Genomic DNA, 14,910 nt, shown 5'->3' with positions numbered 1-14,910 from the left:
CCACCCCAGCCACCAAGATTCTCTTTGCACATGAACAGAAAATGGGACAAAAGAAAAATGGAATCACAGCTACATCCAGAGAAGTGGACATACTTAAACTTATTTTTACTGAAACAGTAGTTAGAGGTACTTATAAGCAATTATATTTTTTTTATTTAAAAAAGAGGGGAGAGAAAGATAAATAATAAGTTAATAAAACATAATATTAACTTAAAAAATTTTTTTTATTTTGACTTGTCCTAAATGTCAATCCAAAAAAATGTCTTTGTTAATTAAGGCTCTCAATCATTCCCTATGAATGAAACCTGAGGTTTGGGGAACCGCTGAGCAGGGCCGTTGGAGGCAGCCTCCGTCCCAGGGCAGAGGCGGGTCTGCTCTGTCTGAGGGAGGTGTCTTCTTTCCTCCTTTCCCCACAGCCTCCTTGCCTGCTCTGGCATAAAACACAACCTGCCCAGATATTTTCATCTCTAATGACGCCTGACTCCTGGAAATACAAAAGACATGAGCAGACGCTAATAAAAGGAATACCCCAAGTGACAGGGGCCTGGTTGAGGGAAGATATAGGCATTAAGCTGGGTTAAAAAAATGAAGCCCTCTTTTCTGGAAATGATCCCGAAAATGCACAGGATGGTGTTTATTAGGAGGTCAAGTTTCTGTTATGTACAAGTATCCAGATAACTGGAAATTCATCCTTTAACTTTCCCAGAGAAAACAACATTTACGGAAGGTCATCATACATCCCGTTTCTCTGAATTCTACCAGTGGGGGGAAGCCGGACTACCAGAAGAGCACACAAGGACTCTCTCATCTCTGCCCATGACACGAGGTCAGAGCCTCAGGTTTGATGCCAGGGTGTGTAGGAAATAGGCCATGTGGATTCTGTTACTCTATTTATGATGAACGAATGTCATTGATGCCTCTATCATGGATGCCTCTTACGATAATAACAATAATTTAAAAAAACAATTCCACCTGGAAAATCTACTTTACACTCCCATGCTAGAGACGGGCCTGTGTCCTCTGAGACCTGGTGAGCAACTTCCTTCTAAACGGTGAGAATTAGGGGCCTGACCCCAGCTCCCTTCTTGGCCGGCAGGGAATTCGGGTCACCTCGGCCACTCAGCTGCGGTAACCATGAGAACTCTTGAGAACCCCGCAGGCCTGACCTCGACTTCTATTTCCCTTTGTTTCTGATTTTTCTACTTGACAATTATTTCACTGCCGGTAGGTTTCTTGGAAGCCTCCCCCAATGCTTTTCACAGCAAAAAGGGGAAGAAATAAATAAAGCCATGGACGTAAAAGGGCTCGAAGAGAGGAGATTCGAGGGGCGTGTTTTGGTGATGGCGGGCACTGGGTGCACGGTTCTTAACCTGGGGCATGTGGATGGGCTTTCTGCAAACCTGGAACCTCTTGAAAGGAGAATGTAAAACCATGGGGGTAGTGTTTTTCTTCCTAGGTCTGCAGCTTGCACCAGAGTCCCCAAAGGCGAAGAAGCACTGCTCCAGGACTCTCACAGCAAAAAAAGACCAAGGATCTTGGCCAACTAAGTGAAGCAAGACCAGGGAGCCAGCCGGCTAGGTACAACAAAAGGCTAAGACAGCCCTGGGCTTATACCAACTCAGTGCTTCTGTGCCATTAGCAGTCTCTCATCCAAGCTGGACCATCACATTATTCATCTGGTTGCATATGAACCTACCAGATGGTCTATTGAAGTTAACAAGGGCCTGCTGCTGCTGCTGAGGCTGTGGCTGGGGGGGTGGCTGCTGCGGTGGTGGCTGCTGCGGCTGCTGCATGCCAGGCAACGTCCTTTTCCCCTGGACTGCAAGCTGCAGTGTTTCAGGGAGGTGCTGGCCGCGGGCCAGCATTTTGTACGCTAAAATCTGAGCTCGCAGCTGATGCAGCTGGACAGGACTAAAAGGCGAGGGACCTCTGTTGGGCTGGTTCATCGCCTGCGGATCTCCAGGAATGAGGGGCCCCGGCTGGTTTGGCGCCATCTGGGGTGGGGTGGGGCCGCCTCCCGACGACATAGGGCTGGAGATGTGTTCTGCGGCTCCCAAGGGAGATGGGTGCGGTGACATGTAGCCTAGGAGAAAACACAGGTGGAGATCACAGACCGACCCTGAAAACCCTGAGAGAGAGAGACATTCCTGAACATTTGGGTAGTTTTCTGTAACAGCACTGTCTGATAGAAAATTAAAGTATATATAATTTAGTCATTACATAATTATATATAGCTTAAAATTTATATATCAAATACATATAATTTAAAATTTTCATATATCAAATATATATAATTTAAAATTTTCTCGTCGTTCCGTTAAAAAGTAAAAGAAACAGACAAAACCAATGTTAATAGTGTATTTCATTTACATCAACATAACCGAAATATTACCATTTCAGAATATGAAAGTTATTAAAGAGATATTTTATTTTACATTCATTGTTTTTTTCACACAAAGTAGCAGCACATCTCATTCGGACTAGCCACATTACAAGTGATCCATAGCCACACGTGTCCCTGTAGATAATCTGTTCGTGGCTGCTGCCCACCCGAAGGCAAGGCATCAGGGGGTAGTGTTATATATTAAAAGGAGCTCCAAGTAAAGAATAAAACCTGAAGGTGTCTATGGTATCAGAGCGAGAAATGAAGAGCCTCTTATGGCAATAACAAATATTACTCGCTCTATTTTTATGCACATTTTGAATAATTTGCAATTATTAAGAGCCTCCCCTGCTGTAGGCACTATAGAAGGCACTGTACATATTCTCTGTGTTGACTTCTCCCTGGAAACGGAACCTGATGGAAGGGTGGCGTGCAGGTGATTTACATGTTAGGTGCAAGGACACTGGCAGGGGATGGAAAGGTGATATAGGGAAGGGCAGGCAGCCAAGAAGGGGTGTGCTATTGAGCCAGCTGCTGCAGTGGGGGCCTGAAGATTAATCTCATGCAGAAGCTCCGGGATACAAAGTAAATAACTTGTCTCCAAATTATCCCAGGGAAGGGGTAAGAGCTGGGGTATTTATTATCTAAGGATCATCTGTCACTGCTTATGTCACTGGTTATTAGTTTGGGGATAACTAGTTCCCAGGGGGTTTTCCATGTGTGGGCAAGGTGGACACAGTAGACAAGGTAGCAGGCTGGTGGCAGTGCAGAAATGGCAAGCAGAATTAAAGGGACAGGAATGAAGCATACATTACTTCTTTAATCCTTACAACATCTCAGGAGATACACACACACACACACACACACACACACACACACAGAGTCATCTCATTTTTATAAATGAGAAAAACTGAGGCTCAGAGAGTGAGCAAGTCACCCAAGGGCACCCCATTAGGTCTCAGGGGCTCCACGATCCAAACTAAGGTTTGTCTGATTCCAATCTGTATGCTCCTCTCGTGGCCTAATATTAATTGGTTTTACATAAATATTAATTTTGGTTTTAAATTAAAGATTTAAAAGTTTCAAAAATCTTCTAGAAGACTACAATACATAAAAATGAGAGTAAACCGTTTGGGTTATAAGAGCCCTAAGTGGGAAATTTAAGAACGCTTTTCTTGAGGAAGCAAAGTCAAAATGAACAAAAATTGCAAGGAACTTATTTTAGGAGTGGAACTGTATAACTCAGCCAAAGAATTCCTAGAAGAATGTATAACCGAATATTGTTGGCGAGAGCTCCAAGAGAATGACAGACCAAAGTGGCCTACTGCAATCTGAAAGCTTGCCTTTAACTCAAACTAAGTGCTAATCAATGAAGGCACAATATAAAATATTAAAGGTCTGCGCCCTTTAATAAAGGTCCATGTGTCATAATTATCACAAAGGTCATCACACAGGTGTTTGCTAGACATGTGCTGTGTGTTTGAACCCTGTGTCAAGTTTGAGCTGAAACAGCTTTGTGCACCGATGTGGAATCACGGAGACCTGAGACTATGTGACTGCCACAGGACTGCGGATATCGTTACGTTTATCTCAAATTGCCATTTGGAAAGGGAAACAGATTTAGCTTGATCCTCTAAAACAAGGGTAGGTTTTGTTCGATCAATTGGTGACAAGCAGAACTCCTTTCGGAGAAATCCAGTCCTGAAGAGAAATGGAAGAACTACTCCCATTCCCCAAATCCCTGCTCTAAAACAGAGCACAAAAACCATGTAGCAATTAGGGGTCTAGTTGGCCCTGTAAGTTAGCCAAGAAAATGCTCCTGAAATTAGACTGCAAGACTAGTAGAAATTTAATCCCAGTATATTGTTATTTATAACAATAAACACTGAGAGAGTATCAATAACATACAGTTAACTTCCTCGTGTCATTAACATTCTTCCTTTTTAATGAGGCTTACATTGACTCTTTAATTGTAATGCTGATGCAAAATGGCAGTTTGCTCATTATGAAAGCACCTTCATGACGCCTTTTTGGCCAATCCTGCACCTATCACAGCGAGAAACACTTCCTACCAAAGCTAATGACATTTTCATAGCAGAAGGGATATAACCAGGCGTTAAAATGGGTCATCTGTCTCTTGCTTTCTGGTCTCTTCTTCCTAAGGTTATCAATTATAGCTTACCCATGATAAATCAAAGGATGCCTCCTATAATGAACCAAAACATTAGCCAATCCATTCTAAACTTAACTGCATAACACTGTTTATCAAATCTCTCGTAAACTATGAACTATGGGGCAAGGCAAAGGTAAGAAGGTGAGACAGTGACATTATGCACAATAATCAATTTTACTTCAAATTTGCTAAAAAAAAAAAAATACACTGAGAGTGGAATAAAAATCATTTTCCAGAATTAATCAATAAACAGAATTTCACCTAAAATTCAGTAAGGAGAAACTGAAGGTGGGAAAAATCGTTTCCAGAATTTGCAGGGGATGTTAACAGAATCATTCTATTACGGTGTCTCAGGTGGACACAGGTAACCAGGTTCTTGGTGATCGCAGACAAAGAGTTGAACTGAACAGAGAGTTTATTGCAGAAAGAAAGAGAGCAGGTTTGTTAAGCGACAGTCCACTCCACAGAACATGAGAGCGGGTAGGAGACTGACCTCAGGGGCTGGCGAGATTCTATTCCTACAGGGCAGATATTTCCTGGCTAGTTTTGGTGGAGTTTTATTGCGCATGTACAAGTAGTAATATTACTTTAAAGCTACTGTGCATGCGGTCTCGCATGATTTTCCTTGATTGGCCACAGGGGAAGGGGGTCCCACAGTGCTGCTTTATTATAACGAAGCAGGGGTCACGCAGCATCTTCCGCACAGATGCAGCCATGGCTCACCATGACTCAGCACTTTTCCAGAAAGCGGGAACAACTGGTCCTAGAACATGGTCTCTGTCCTGTATCAGATGTCCTTCATCTCAGCCCTGGGGCACCTCCAGAGTTTCCTCCCTCCTGACTATCTCCTGCCTCAACAGTATGATATTAAAAATGTGACAGTGTTTCAGCTAACAAGATTTTTTTTGTTGTTCTAGATGACTAGCATTCAATAAAACTTCAGGAAAAACAAATCTAAATGATGAAACAATGAAACGGATTTTGGTAATTATCTTTAGTTGAGAAAACAGAGCGAAGAAATTGCCTGAGAGCGAATACACATTTGTCTGGAGGATGACAATGTTGATGCGGAATCTGCTCTTTTAGAAATCTGGTTTGATTTGCTTTTTCAAAAGTAGTCAAAAAAGTAGCAGTTTTCCTTCCCTCATCTTCAAGGGCCATTATCTCCCTGGTTTCACCTTGCCTCAGAGAGAAGTAATCACCTCTCTCCTTTTCATAAGCTTAAACTTCTAAGTGTTAGTTTATATGCATTTTCTCTTCACCCATATACATACACATATATGCAAACACTAATTATACACTTGCCTTTGAAGACTTTTCTTTTAACCCAATGGACTAAAAATAAACAGTATTATCATTGGGACCATAAGGTACACAATTCAATATTTATTGAAGGAAATGGTTTTGCTTCTCAACCAATACCTTAAAGTAACCTAATAGGTTGCTAGGTAGCTAAAGCTAGCAGCTTTCTGATCAGCACCGCACCTCTCTGTACCTGTGTGTTTTGTAAATGGCTTTCTACAATAGGGTTTTTAAAGATACGTACTATTATGGAGTCTAAATTCTTTTTAAATCATTATAGTAAATAAGACTGCATTATACCAATACTACTTAGTAACAAATACTCTTAAATAACTCATTCCTCAGCCTCCAATGCACTTGGCTATTTTAGAGAAAAATATTACATGCTAATTCTGATGCCATTTGATGCAGACCCTCTGCATTTCCAAGTAATTACAATTTACTGAAATTATACAAAAATTAAGGACTATTTAAAATTGTTGACTTTTTAATGCATAGATTCAATTCTCTACTTAACTGAACAAAATTTACTAAGTTATCTATCCAGGTATGTGCAAGATATTGGTGCCAAGTGTTGGACAGTACAAGGAATATCTTCACTCCTAAGATGAAGAAAGGAAGCAAGCATTGAAAGAAAATCTGAAGACACATGAAAGTAAAAATGCTCCACTATAATTCATGCATTTTGGAGTTTTCCAATGGCCCCACTCCTGGAGGTACTGCAAATCCAGGAGCAGACAGAGCAGCATTCAGCTTGGAGAATCACTGAATACAGCTCCTCTACCTCTTCCAAGTATTAAAAGTTAGAGCTACACTAGCTCTGTGAATGTACCTGGCTCCTTAGAATTTAAGTGATAAACCTGAAAGTGTTGTCTTAATTCATTATTAACGCTGAATGGGTCAAAATTTTTTTTTCTTCCTAGACTGCAAAAAGTCCTGAGACTTTTTTCAGGCTACTTTTCTGATATGGTCAAGATTTTATAAATCATCTGCAACAGTTATGCCTACCTGTCACCAAAAATTCAGATCTGAATCTGGGATATTCAAAAACCTGTTTACATATTAGCAAGAATGGTGTGCCCCTGTGCCACTATAACATACATATATATATATATATATATATATATATATATATATATATATATATATATATATATATATACCGACTACATTTTTCTAAATCCTCACATTCAAAAATCTTCTCTGGTAGGTGGATGTCTATCTAATATATATTTGATATTATATTAGATAGATGGAGGAAAAAAACACACACACACATTAAATTACAAAGGAGTATACAAAACAACACATAAGCCCTAAACTTTGAATTAGAATTAGAATATCAACATATTAGGGTTAATTACTGCTAGATTAACCCATGCCCCTTGCATGTTGAAATGACCATTCAACAATTTCTGAAGACAAGTTACATTGTATTCAAAAGACTCTGTGATATCTTTCAAATGCCTTCAACAATGAGGGGAGGAGGCACCAAGGAGAAGAGAAATGAGCATATACCATATACTGATTTGGCTGTTACTGTGGGTTAAATTGTGTCCTTCACAAAGATACGATGAACCCCTAACCCCCACTACCTGTGCATGGGACTTTATTTGGAAATAGGATCTTTGCAAATGTAATCAAACTAAAATGAGGTCATAGTGCATTAGGGTAGGTCCTAATCCAACGACTGGTACCTTTATCAGAAGAGGGAAATCTGGAAACAGACACAGACACAGAAAAAATGTCATGTGGAGACTAAGAAAGAGATAGGAATGAAAGATCTACAAGCCCAGGAATTCCAAGGATGCTGGCAACAGCCAGAAGCTAGGGAGAGGCAAAAAATTCTTTCCTAGAGCCTTCAGAGAACATGGTCCTGCTGGTACCTTGACTCAAGACTTCTAGCCTCTAGAGCTGTGACAGTATATTTTTCTACCATTTTAAGCCACCCAGTTTGTGGCAATTTGTAACAGCAGCCCTGGAAGACTAATACAGCTACCCACCAGCAACAATAGCTAATTCCACTCCAGAAAAAGCCACCTTACAGAATGTATGAATGTGTAATTCACGGGACAGAGGTGGCTTAACTTACCTTCACATCGTCACAGCTGTTGGGAGGCAGACCAGGATTCTCCTTCTGGCCCTGCCACCTTATAGGTTGTGTAAACTTAGGAGAGCAAAAGAAATTATCTGAGCTTTAGCTTCCCCATCTATGAAACCAGGATAATATAGTTTACCTGACAAGATTATGATAAAGATTTTGAATAAAGTACATAAAACACTTTGTTGAGAGCTCTAACTTGTGGAGGCTAGAAGGCTACTAGGATTTTGTCAATAAAACTGACCATATAAATCATAAAGTTGTGTTGGTGGGGGCTGGGGCAGATTTCTATAGGGAAAGGAAACCTGCTGGATTCACTCTTCCTTAGGCATGCTCTTTGAAAGTCAGTTAAAATAACCAATACAAAAGATGAAAGACTACAGTATGAAGCCAGTGTCAGGGATGCAGCATTACAGACCTTGGCTGTGCTGATCCATCGGGCTCTGGGGAGGGCCCATCCCCGGGTGAGGTGGTCGCATACCGGTGCCCTTCATGGACCCACAATGGATGTCTTCTACAATCCCCTTGTCGTGCATTCCATCCATGGGCTGAAACATGTAAACCACATCAGTTAGATGCCTCTTTAAGATACAATATTTACACTTCTATTTGGACTTTTAAGACCCCTCTCTAAGGTCTTCAAAATTGGGGCTCAGTCATCTATTACCCATTCGATAGTCATATATTTTTACACCTACATTACACACATTATTATTATATATTACATATATTTTATAGGTGGGGACAAAAACATCAAAAAGACTACACCAATCGTATCATCAAAACTATCTGTACGTCAGCTGAATTTTTATGTCACATCAGAACCTGAAAATAAAAATAAAACTGGGTTCACAAGTCTACACATATAAGCTATTCTTCCGTACCTTTTTAAGTAAGTCCTGAAACCTCCTGTATGTTGAAGTCAGCCCAAAGTCTGAAGGAGGACTATCTGAGATGTCTGCGATAACCTACTTTTTGGTAATTCTTTTGTCATCGGAGGGGAAGGAACTATGGAAAGTTTAGAAGTTGAAACCAGAAAGTTCCATGGCAGTTGGGAAAAGAGAAACAGACAGGGCAGAGCCGTAGCGTGAACGCAGGAAGGGAACGGTGGCGAGGTGGGTGAAGCTGTGCTGCAGAGGGAGGAAGGCTGAAAAGGTGAAAGGCACAGTTTGGAAAAAAGTTAGGGCCACGGGGTCTGGAAACAGGACTTGGGGCCTAGTACAGAACAGACACACAATAAATAGCTATTGAATTGACATTAATCCAATCCAGAATCGGGCAACGGAGCATGTGTTTGAAAAAGGAAAAGTCTATGCCTCCGCAAACTGGAATGGCAATTTTCGAAACAGCCTGAAAGGCATATTTCCAGGAGTTTATAGAAACCAAATAACTTCAAGCAAGAAAGTATGAATGTTTGCAGTTTTGGAGAAAGGAAAGTTAATTTCTGCAGAGTCTAAAGCATGCACTTGAAAAGAAGAAAAATTTACCATAAAAAGGATGTTCAGAAGAAAAATGGGAAGAATTTGGTATAAAGAGTGTCTCTGAGTGTGTTAAATAGTAATAATAGAGAGGAAATCAAAGCAACACAGCAGATGTATTTAGGCCAGTTGTTTATTTATTTCCAGCAATGTTAAATAGCAAAAAGCTGAGGCTCAGAGGGAGGAGGAGGATAAAGACAAGGAATAAAGCTGCCTATAAAGAGAATCTAAGAAAGTGAAGGCATCTGGTCAGCAGGTGTGAACTCAGGCACTTAACATGTCCTCACGCAGGGAATTATCTGAGGAGCTGGAGGTTAAGGAAAACCAGAATGGTAAAAAATGCACAATTTGCAGAATGAGAGCAAAACAAAACAAAAAAAGAACATAGGTGGGGGTAGAGAGTATGAGAAAATGTGACAAAGATGCTAAGTAACAAAACAGAAGGGGTCAGAAGAGATAATTGCCAATAAAAACAACCCAATGCAAAAATGTAACATTGACCCGATGCTCATTTATACATCTAATTTTTAAATGCTTAAATAATAATGGAGATTAGCTAAATACTTCCTTGAAGTATTGTATCTTTTGTTTTGGAGGTGAGACATTCTTAACCCATTCTGGAATTATTTAATCCACCTGGACTAAGGTTTACAAGTGACAGATCTATAATATAGCTCCCAAATTAATTTAATATGAGCACAAGACAATTTAATGACTTCAGTATGTCTACATGTTCAATATGTCTGCTAAAAAATATGATATAAAAAAAACAAACAGCTTTATTTCTTCAGATACATGAAGATGCTAAAAAAATTTTTTTTTTAAAGGAGAGAACTTGGGATGTTATAGGGACATCCACAACATATTTTTAAATGTAAACAATGAAGTTGCAGAGCAATTAATAGTAACAACATGATTCTATTAGGATAAAAGAAAAATTATTTAAAAATCACATCTGTATATGATTTTTACTGCACATGGAGAAATGTAAGGTGTGAAAAGTATGTACAATAAGCTGTTACCTGGGGTGAAGCCAGGATTAACCATTGCCTTTATTTATCTCATTATGGTTTCACTTTTCAAAATAAGCAACATTATTTTCCTGATATGAAAATCATCAAATAACAGATTTGTAAAGAAGTGATCATCTCTTCTGGGCCTTACCTTGAAACTGATCTACAGTTCTACACAATTAGAGGAAAATCTTTCTGGCTTCTTTCTCTCTTTCTCTCTTTCTTTCTCTCTCTCTTTCTTTCTCTCTCTCTCTCTCTCTCTCTTTCTTTCTTTCTTTCTCTCTTTCTTTCTTTCTCTTTCTTTCTCTCTCTCTCTTTCTTGTCTTTCTTTCTTTTTCTTTCCCTCTCTCTCTCCTTCCTTTTTTCCTTCCTTCCTTCCTTCCTTCCTTCCTTCCTTCCTTCCTTCCTTCCTTCCTTCCTTCCTTCCTTCTTTCTTTCCCTGCCTCTCTCCCTCCCTCTTTCTTTCTGTTCGCAGTATATTTCGGTGTTAAACCAGTATCATGCATGGCTTATCTATTTAACATCAAGAGGCACACCACCACCACCACCCTATCCACCTGTGATGTCATCCAAAAGGGATGTAAAACCTCTACTGGTCTCATCAGGCATGGCCTTCAGGTAGTACACAATGGCTTTATAGAGTTTCTTTGGCTTTGCTAACTTTCAAAGCAAATTGTCTCAGAGGCTCTTGTTTACTTTCTCAAAGGACTGTCTTTTCCTCTTTGCATTTTCTGTGACGGCCTAATGCCAAAATTGTACCAGCATGATCATCCCCACTGCAACAACCCAAGCCTCATAAATAGAGGCTTAGATAACATTAGTCCAGAAACAAACAACTGGACCTGGGCGCCGCTAAACCAGATCCCTCTCCCAGAATGAAGCCACTTCACAGAGAGATGGCAAAGTACATTTTAAAAGTTAATTTTAAAGTGCAGTTCCCTAGAAACTTTTTTAAAACTTTAAGAAGAGAATCATTTCCCTTTTACTCTTTGGGATCTAATTTTTTTAAATAAATACCAACATTTTAAAGAAAGAACAATTTTCAATATGCTCATTTGTGGATATCCGAAGTTACTTAACACATACAGTAAAAAAAAAAAAAAAAAAAAATCAAGACATTCACTTATACACTTAACTCACCAAGCCAAAATAGCTGCAACCCATAAATGATGGAATTTAACTATCAGAGCTGCATATTCTATCTAGTATTTATAAAAAGCCAATATCTGATCTTCCTGACCAGTGCAACATCTGTAACATTAAAAGAGCTTCAGAATGTATGTTTTTAATAATATTCAAGAAAAGACAAAGACCTAGCCTCTCTCATAAAAATAGTAGAAACAGAGGGGCAGGGCTTATCAGAGATATTACCTATTCACCCTGCAGAAAATGAGACTGAACAGAGAATAAAATTTTACCTTATGCATTTGATGCATGCCTTCCTGTGGGAAGTCAGTAGACCCCATTGTAGGCATGGGGTGCGAGACACTTGGAGGTCCAGGACTTGGCCCCATCATACTGTGGACAGAACCTGGGGATGGTCCAGGCCCTGGACTAGGTCCGAGAATTGGTCCAGGAGAGGGTCCGGGCCCCGGCGAAGGCCCTGGGTGGGGCATCGCTCCAGGGTCTGTGGGCGTGGACATCTACTTCTCCTGTCTCTGCCAGTCAGCACAAGGATACTGAGTTGAAAAGAAGAAAAAAGAAAGGAATGTTTTCAACATGATGTTAAGATCACAATAAAACAGTTGTTAGTATTTGATGGTGCCATTTCTATAACAAACATCAAACAGAACTGCCCTGCCTCATCCAGATGTTTGAGTGTGATATATATCCATCTGCCCTCGTCTTTATGAAGACCACTTGTTTAAAAGAAAAAAAAATACTCTAAATGATTCCCCAGAAAGACATAACTCATCTAAGATACAAAAAAGACTCACTGGAGAAACTCAAATTTAACACATAAGCAGAATTCTAAACAAGTTTGAAATTTATTACTGAAGTCAACAGATGCTCTCCACTACTTGTTGGCTGGGGCACCTTACAAGTCATTCACCTCCCAAAGCCATTAAAATATAACCCCCTTGAAAAATATCCAACCAAGATCCATTTTCATAAGCAAATGGATATTCAAAACTTCATAGAAAATTCTAGATAATTAAAATGGATAAAAAGTACAATTCCATAAATTGAGCATGAAAGAGAATTCCCAATCACAGGAAAAGCAGAAGTTGTGGTAGTCAGACAAATAAGCGTTCAAGTGTCCATACGATATAATTATTAGCTGAGAGTCAAACGCAACGGTACACATGAAAATACAGTTCTTTGCCTGACACAATAAACAGCCATCTTATTATTGTTATTATAAAATTAGTGTACAGCATATATATATTTCACATGTGCAACATTATAGATATTTGACACATTGCATAGCGTTCACCACTGTAAATCTAGTTATCATCCATGACCATACAATTGATCTCCTTTACCCATTTTGCATTCCCCTCAACCCCCTTCCTTTCTGGTAACCACCAATCTGTTCTCTCTATGATTTTGTTGTTGTTGTTGTCTTTGTTCACTGTTGGTTTTTGTTGTTGTTTTTTGAGATTCCACATATAAGTGAAATCATATACTAGTTGTCTCTCTCTGTCTGGCTTACTTCACTTAGCAGAATGGCGCCCTCAAGGTCATCCATGTTGTCACAAATGGCAAGATATCCTTCCTTTTTTATGGCTGGCTAATTGCCATGGCGTGCGTGATATGTGTGTGTATATATAAAATATCTTCTTTACCCATTATGGCACTTAAAGTTATTTCCATGTCTTAGCTATTATAAATGCTGCAATGAACATAAAGGTGCATATATCTTTTCAAACTAGCATTGTCTTCTTCTTCAGCCACTCTTATTTAGCATTATTTTCCCCTCCACCTCCACCATACCAGAAGTGATGAGAAGGATCTGTTTAAGGTGTGGTCCTCCTGCCAGTTAATTAATTGAAGGCAACTTGGACAGTTGAGAATTGGTCCTAGGCCTCTCTGTGGTCCAACATTCCAAAAGAAGTCATCCATGGCTACTGGATCGGGGCCCGCCACAGACTAGATGTGCAAATTCTCGTTCTCCACTTTCAGCAAAGCAATATTCTATCGCTCATATTCCAAAACTTTTGGGCACCCCCCGTGGGGAGCTGCCTCATGGGGTGGGCACAATTGCATGTTGGACATGAGCCAAAATGAGCAAATAAGCTGTTTTCCAAATTCTGATGGAGATCTCAGCCAGACAACTGAATGCTACTAGCGATGCTAATTATTACATAGTATGCTATCTGGGGCACACACTTGTACACACAACAACTTTCTGCTGTCAACCTCCCAAAGTACAGAATGAGACACCCTAAGAGATTTGATCACCCACTGCTTAGTGGCAGGAATGGAATTAGACCACAGGAGCCCAGTCACCCATAGCAGGGCTCCTTCCACAGTAAAAGTAGAGGTTTTTTAAAAACCACATTAGTTCCATTCTTAGCTACCTACTGTCACCTCTCACTGAATCTCTAAAATGTGAAGGCCATGAAGGCAGGGTCTGGCTCTTCTTTACTCCTGTATCCCCAGCACCTGCTACCATGCAGCCACCGCTCAAAAGATCTCCATGAACTCCAAACACAATTTCAAGGGCAAACTATTAAGAGTCAATCCTTTTATAAATAAAAATTAGAGCGTAATTGGTGTCTGAAGTGTGTTCACAGGAACCAGTTTGTGAAGTATATGATTTTCTAACCACTATGCTGTACACCTGAAACTAATAGAAAGTAAAACTTCAGACAGAAGTCAGACTAATACCATATGATTTTATATGTAGAATTAAAAAAAAAAAAACAACAAAAGAACAAACTGATGTTTGCCAGAGGGGCATGGGTGGAAAAGGTGAAGGGGAATAAGAGGTACAAACTTCCAGCTATTAAACAAATAAGCCACAGAGATGCAGTGTACAATGCAGGGGACAGAGTCACGGTTGCAATAACTTCACACATTGATAAATAGTTAATAGACGTATTGTGGTGACCCCATCGCAAGGCATTTAAATGTCGGATCATCGTGCTGTACACCTGAAACTAATACAATAATATATGCCAACTATACTTTAATAAAAAATGGAAAAGTAATACTTTAGGGCATTCTAATGAGTTAGGGCCAAAATGGGAAGCGATGAAAGGCTCCTTGGGAGTGATTATAAGAAGGGTTCACTCGAACTGCTCTGCAGATACAAGATGGGACTAAGAGAACATAGTCCAAGTGGTTTCTAAACCACAGGGAAGCCTCATGGATGAATTATGGCCTTCAGTTCTCTAGAGGGACAAATGTTATTATTTATTATTTGTGATTAACAACGCAGACGGAAGTAACATGTTTTTGGTGTCCCCTACAGAACAGACACACACGTGTTCAATCAGTATTTTAAATTTAGG

General features: G+C 39.8%; 1 protein-coding gene across 6 annotated transcripts in view; it reads right to left on the bottom strand.

The window, feature by feature from the left end:
* Positions 1-14,910, bottom strand: part of SMARCA2 (SWI/SNF related, matrix associated, actin dependent regulator of chromatin, subfamily a, member 2) — a 160,178-nt gene that overhangs the window by 133,262 nt on the left and 12,006 nt on the right. For all 6 annotated transcript variants that reach the window (XM_054583062.1, XM_054583067.1, XM_054583065.1 and 3 more), the window contains 3 exons: positions 11,869-12,129; positions 8,378-8,507; positions 1,697-2,083 (listed from right to left, as the gene is read on the bottom strand). In XM_054583062.1, the coding sequence (XP_054439037.1) occupies positions 1,697-2,083; positions 8,378-8,507; positions 11,869-12,093 (742 nt within the window). In that variant the 5' untranslated portion in view covers positions 12,094-12,129. The remainder of the gene's footprint in view (positions 1-1,696; positions 2,084-8,377; positions 8,508-11,868; positions 12,130-14,910) is intronic.

Source organism: Pteronotus mesoamericanus, unplaced genomic scaffold, assembly GCF_021234165.1.
Source record: "Pteronotus mesoamericanus isolate MK-2021 breed Mesoamerican mustached bat unplaced genomic scaffold, CSHL_Meso_final contig_73, whole genome shotgun sequence".
Classification (NCBI taxonomy): Eukaryota; Metazoa; Chordata; class Mammalia; order Chiroptera; family Mormoopidae; genus Pteronotus; species Pteronotus mesoamericanus.
The sequence above is the reverse complement of the archived record's forward strand: the minus strand, read 5'-3'. Positions and strand labels throughout refer to the sequence as shown.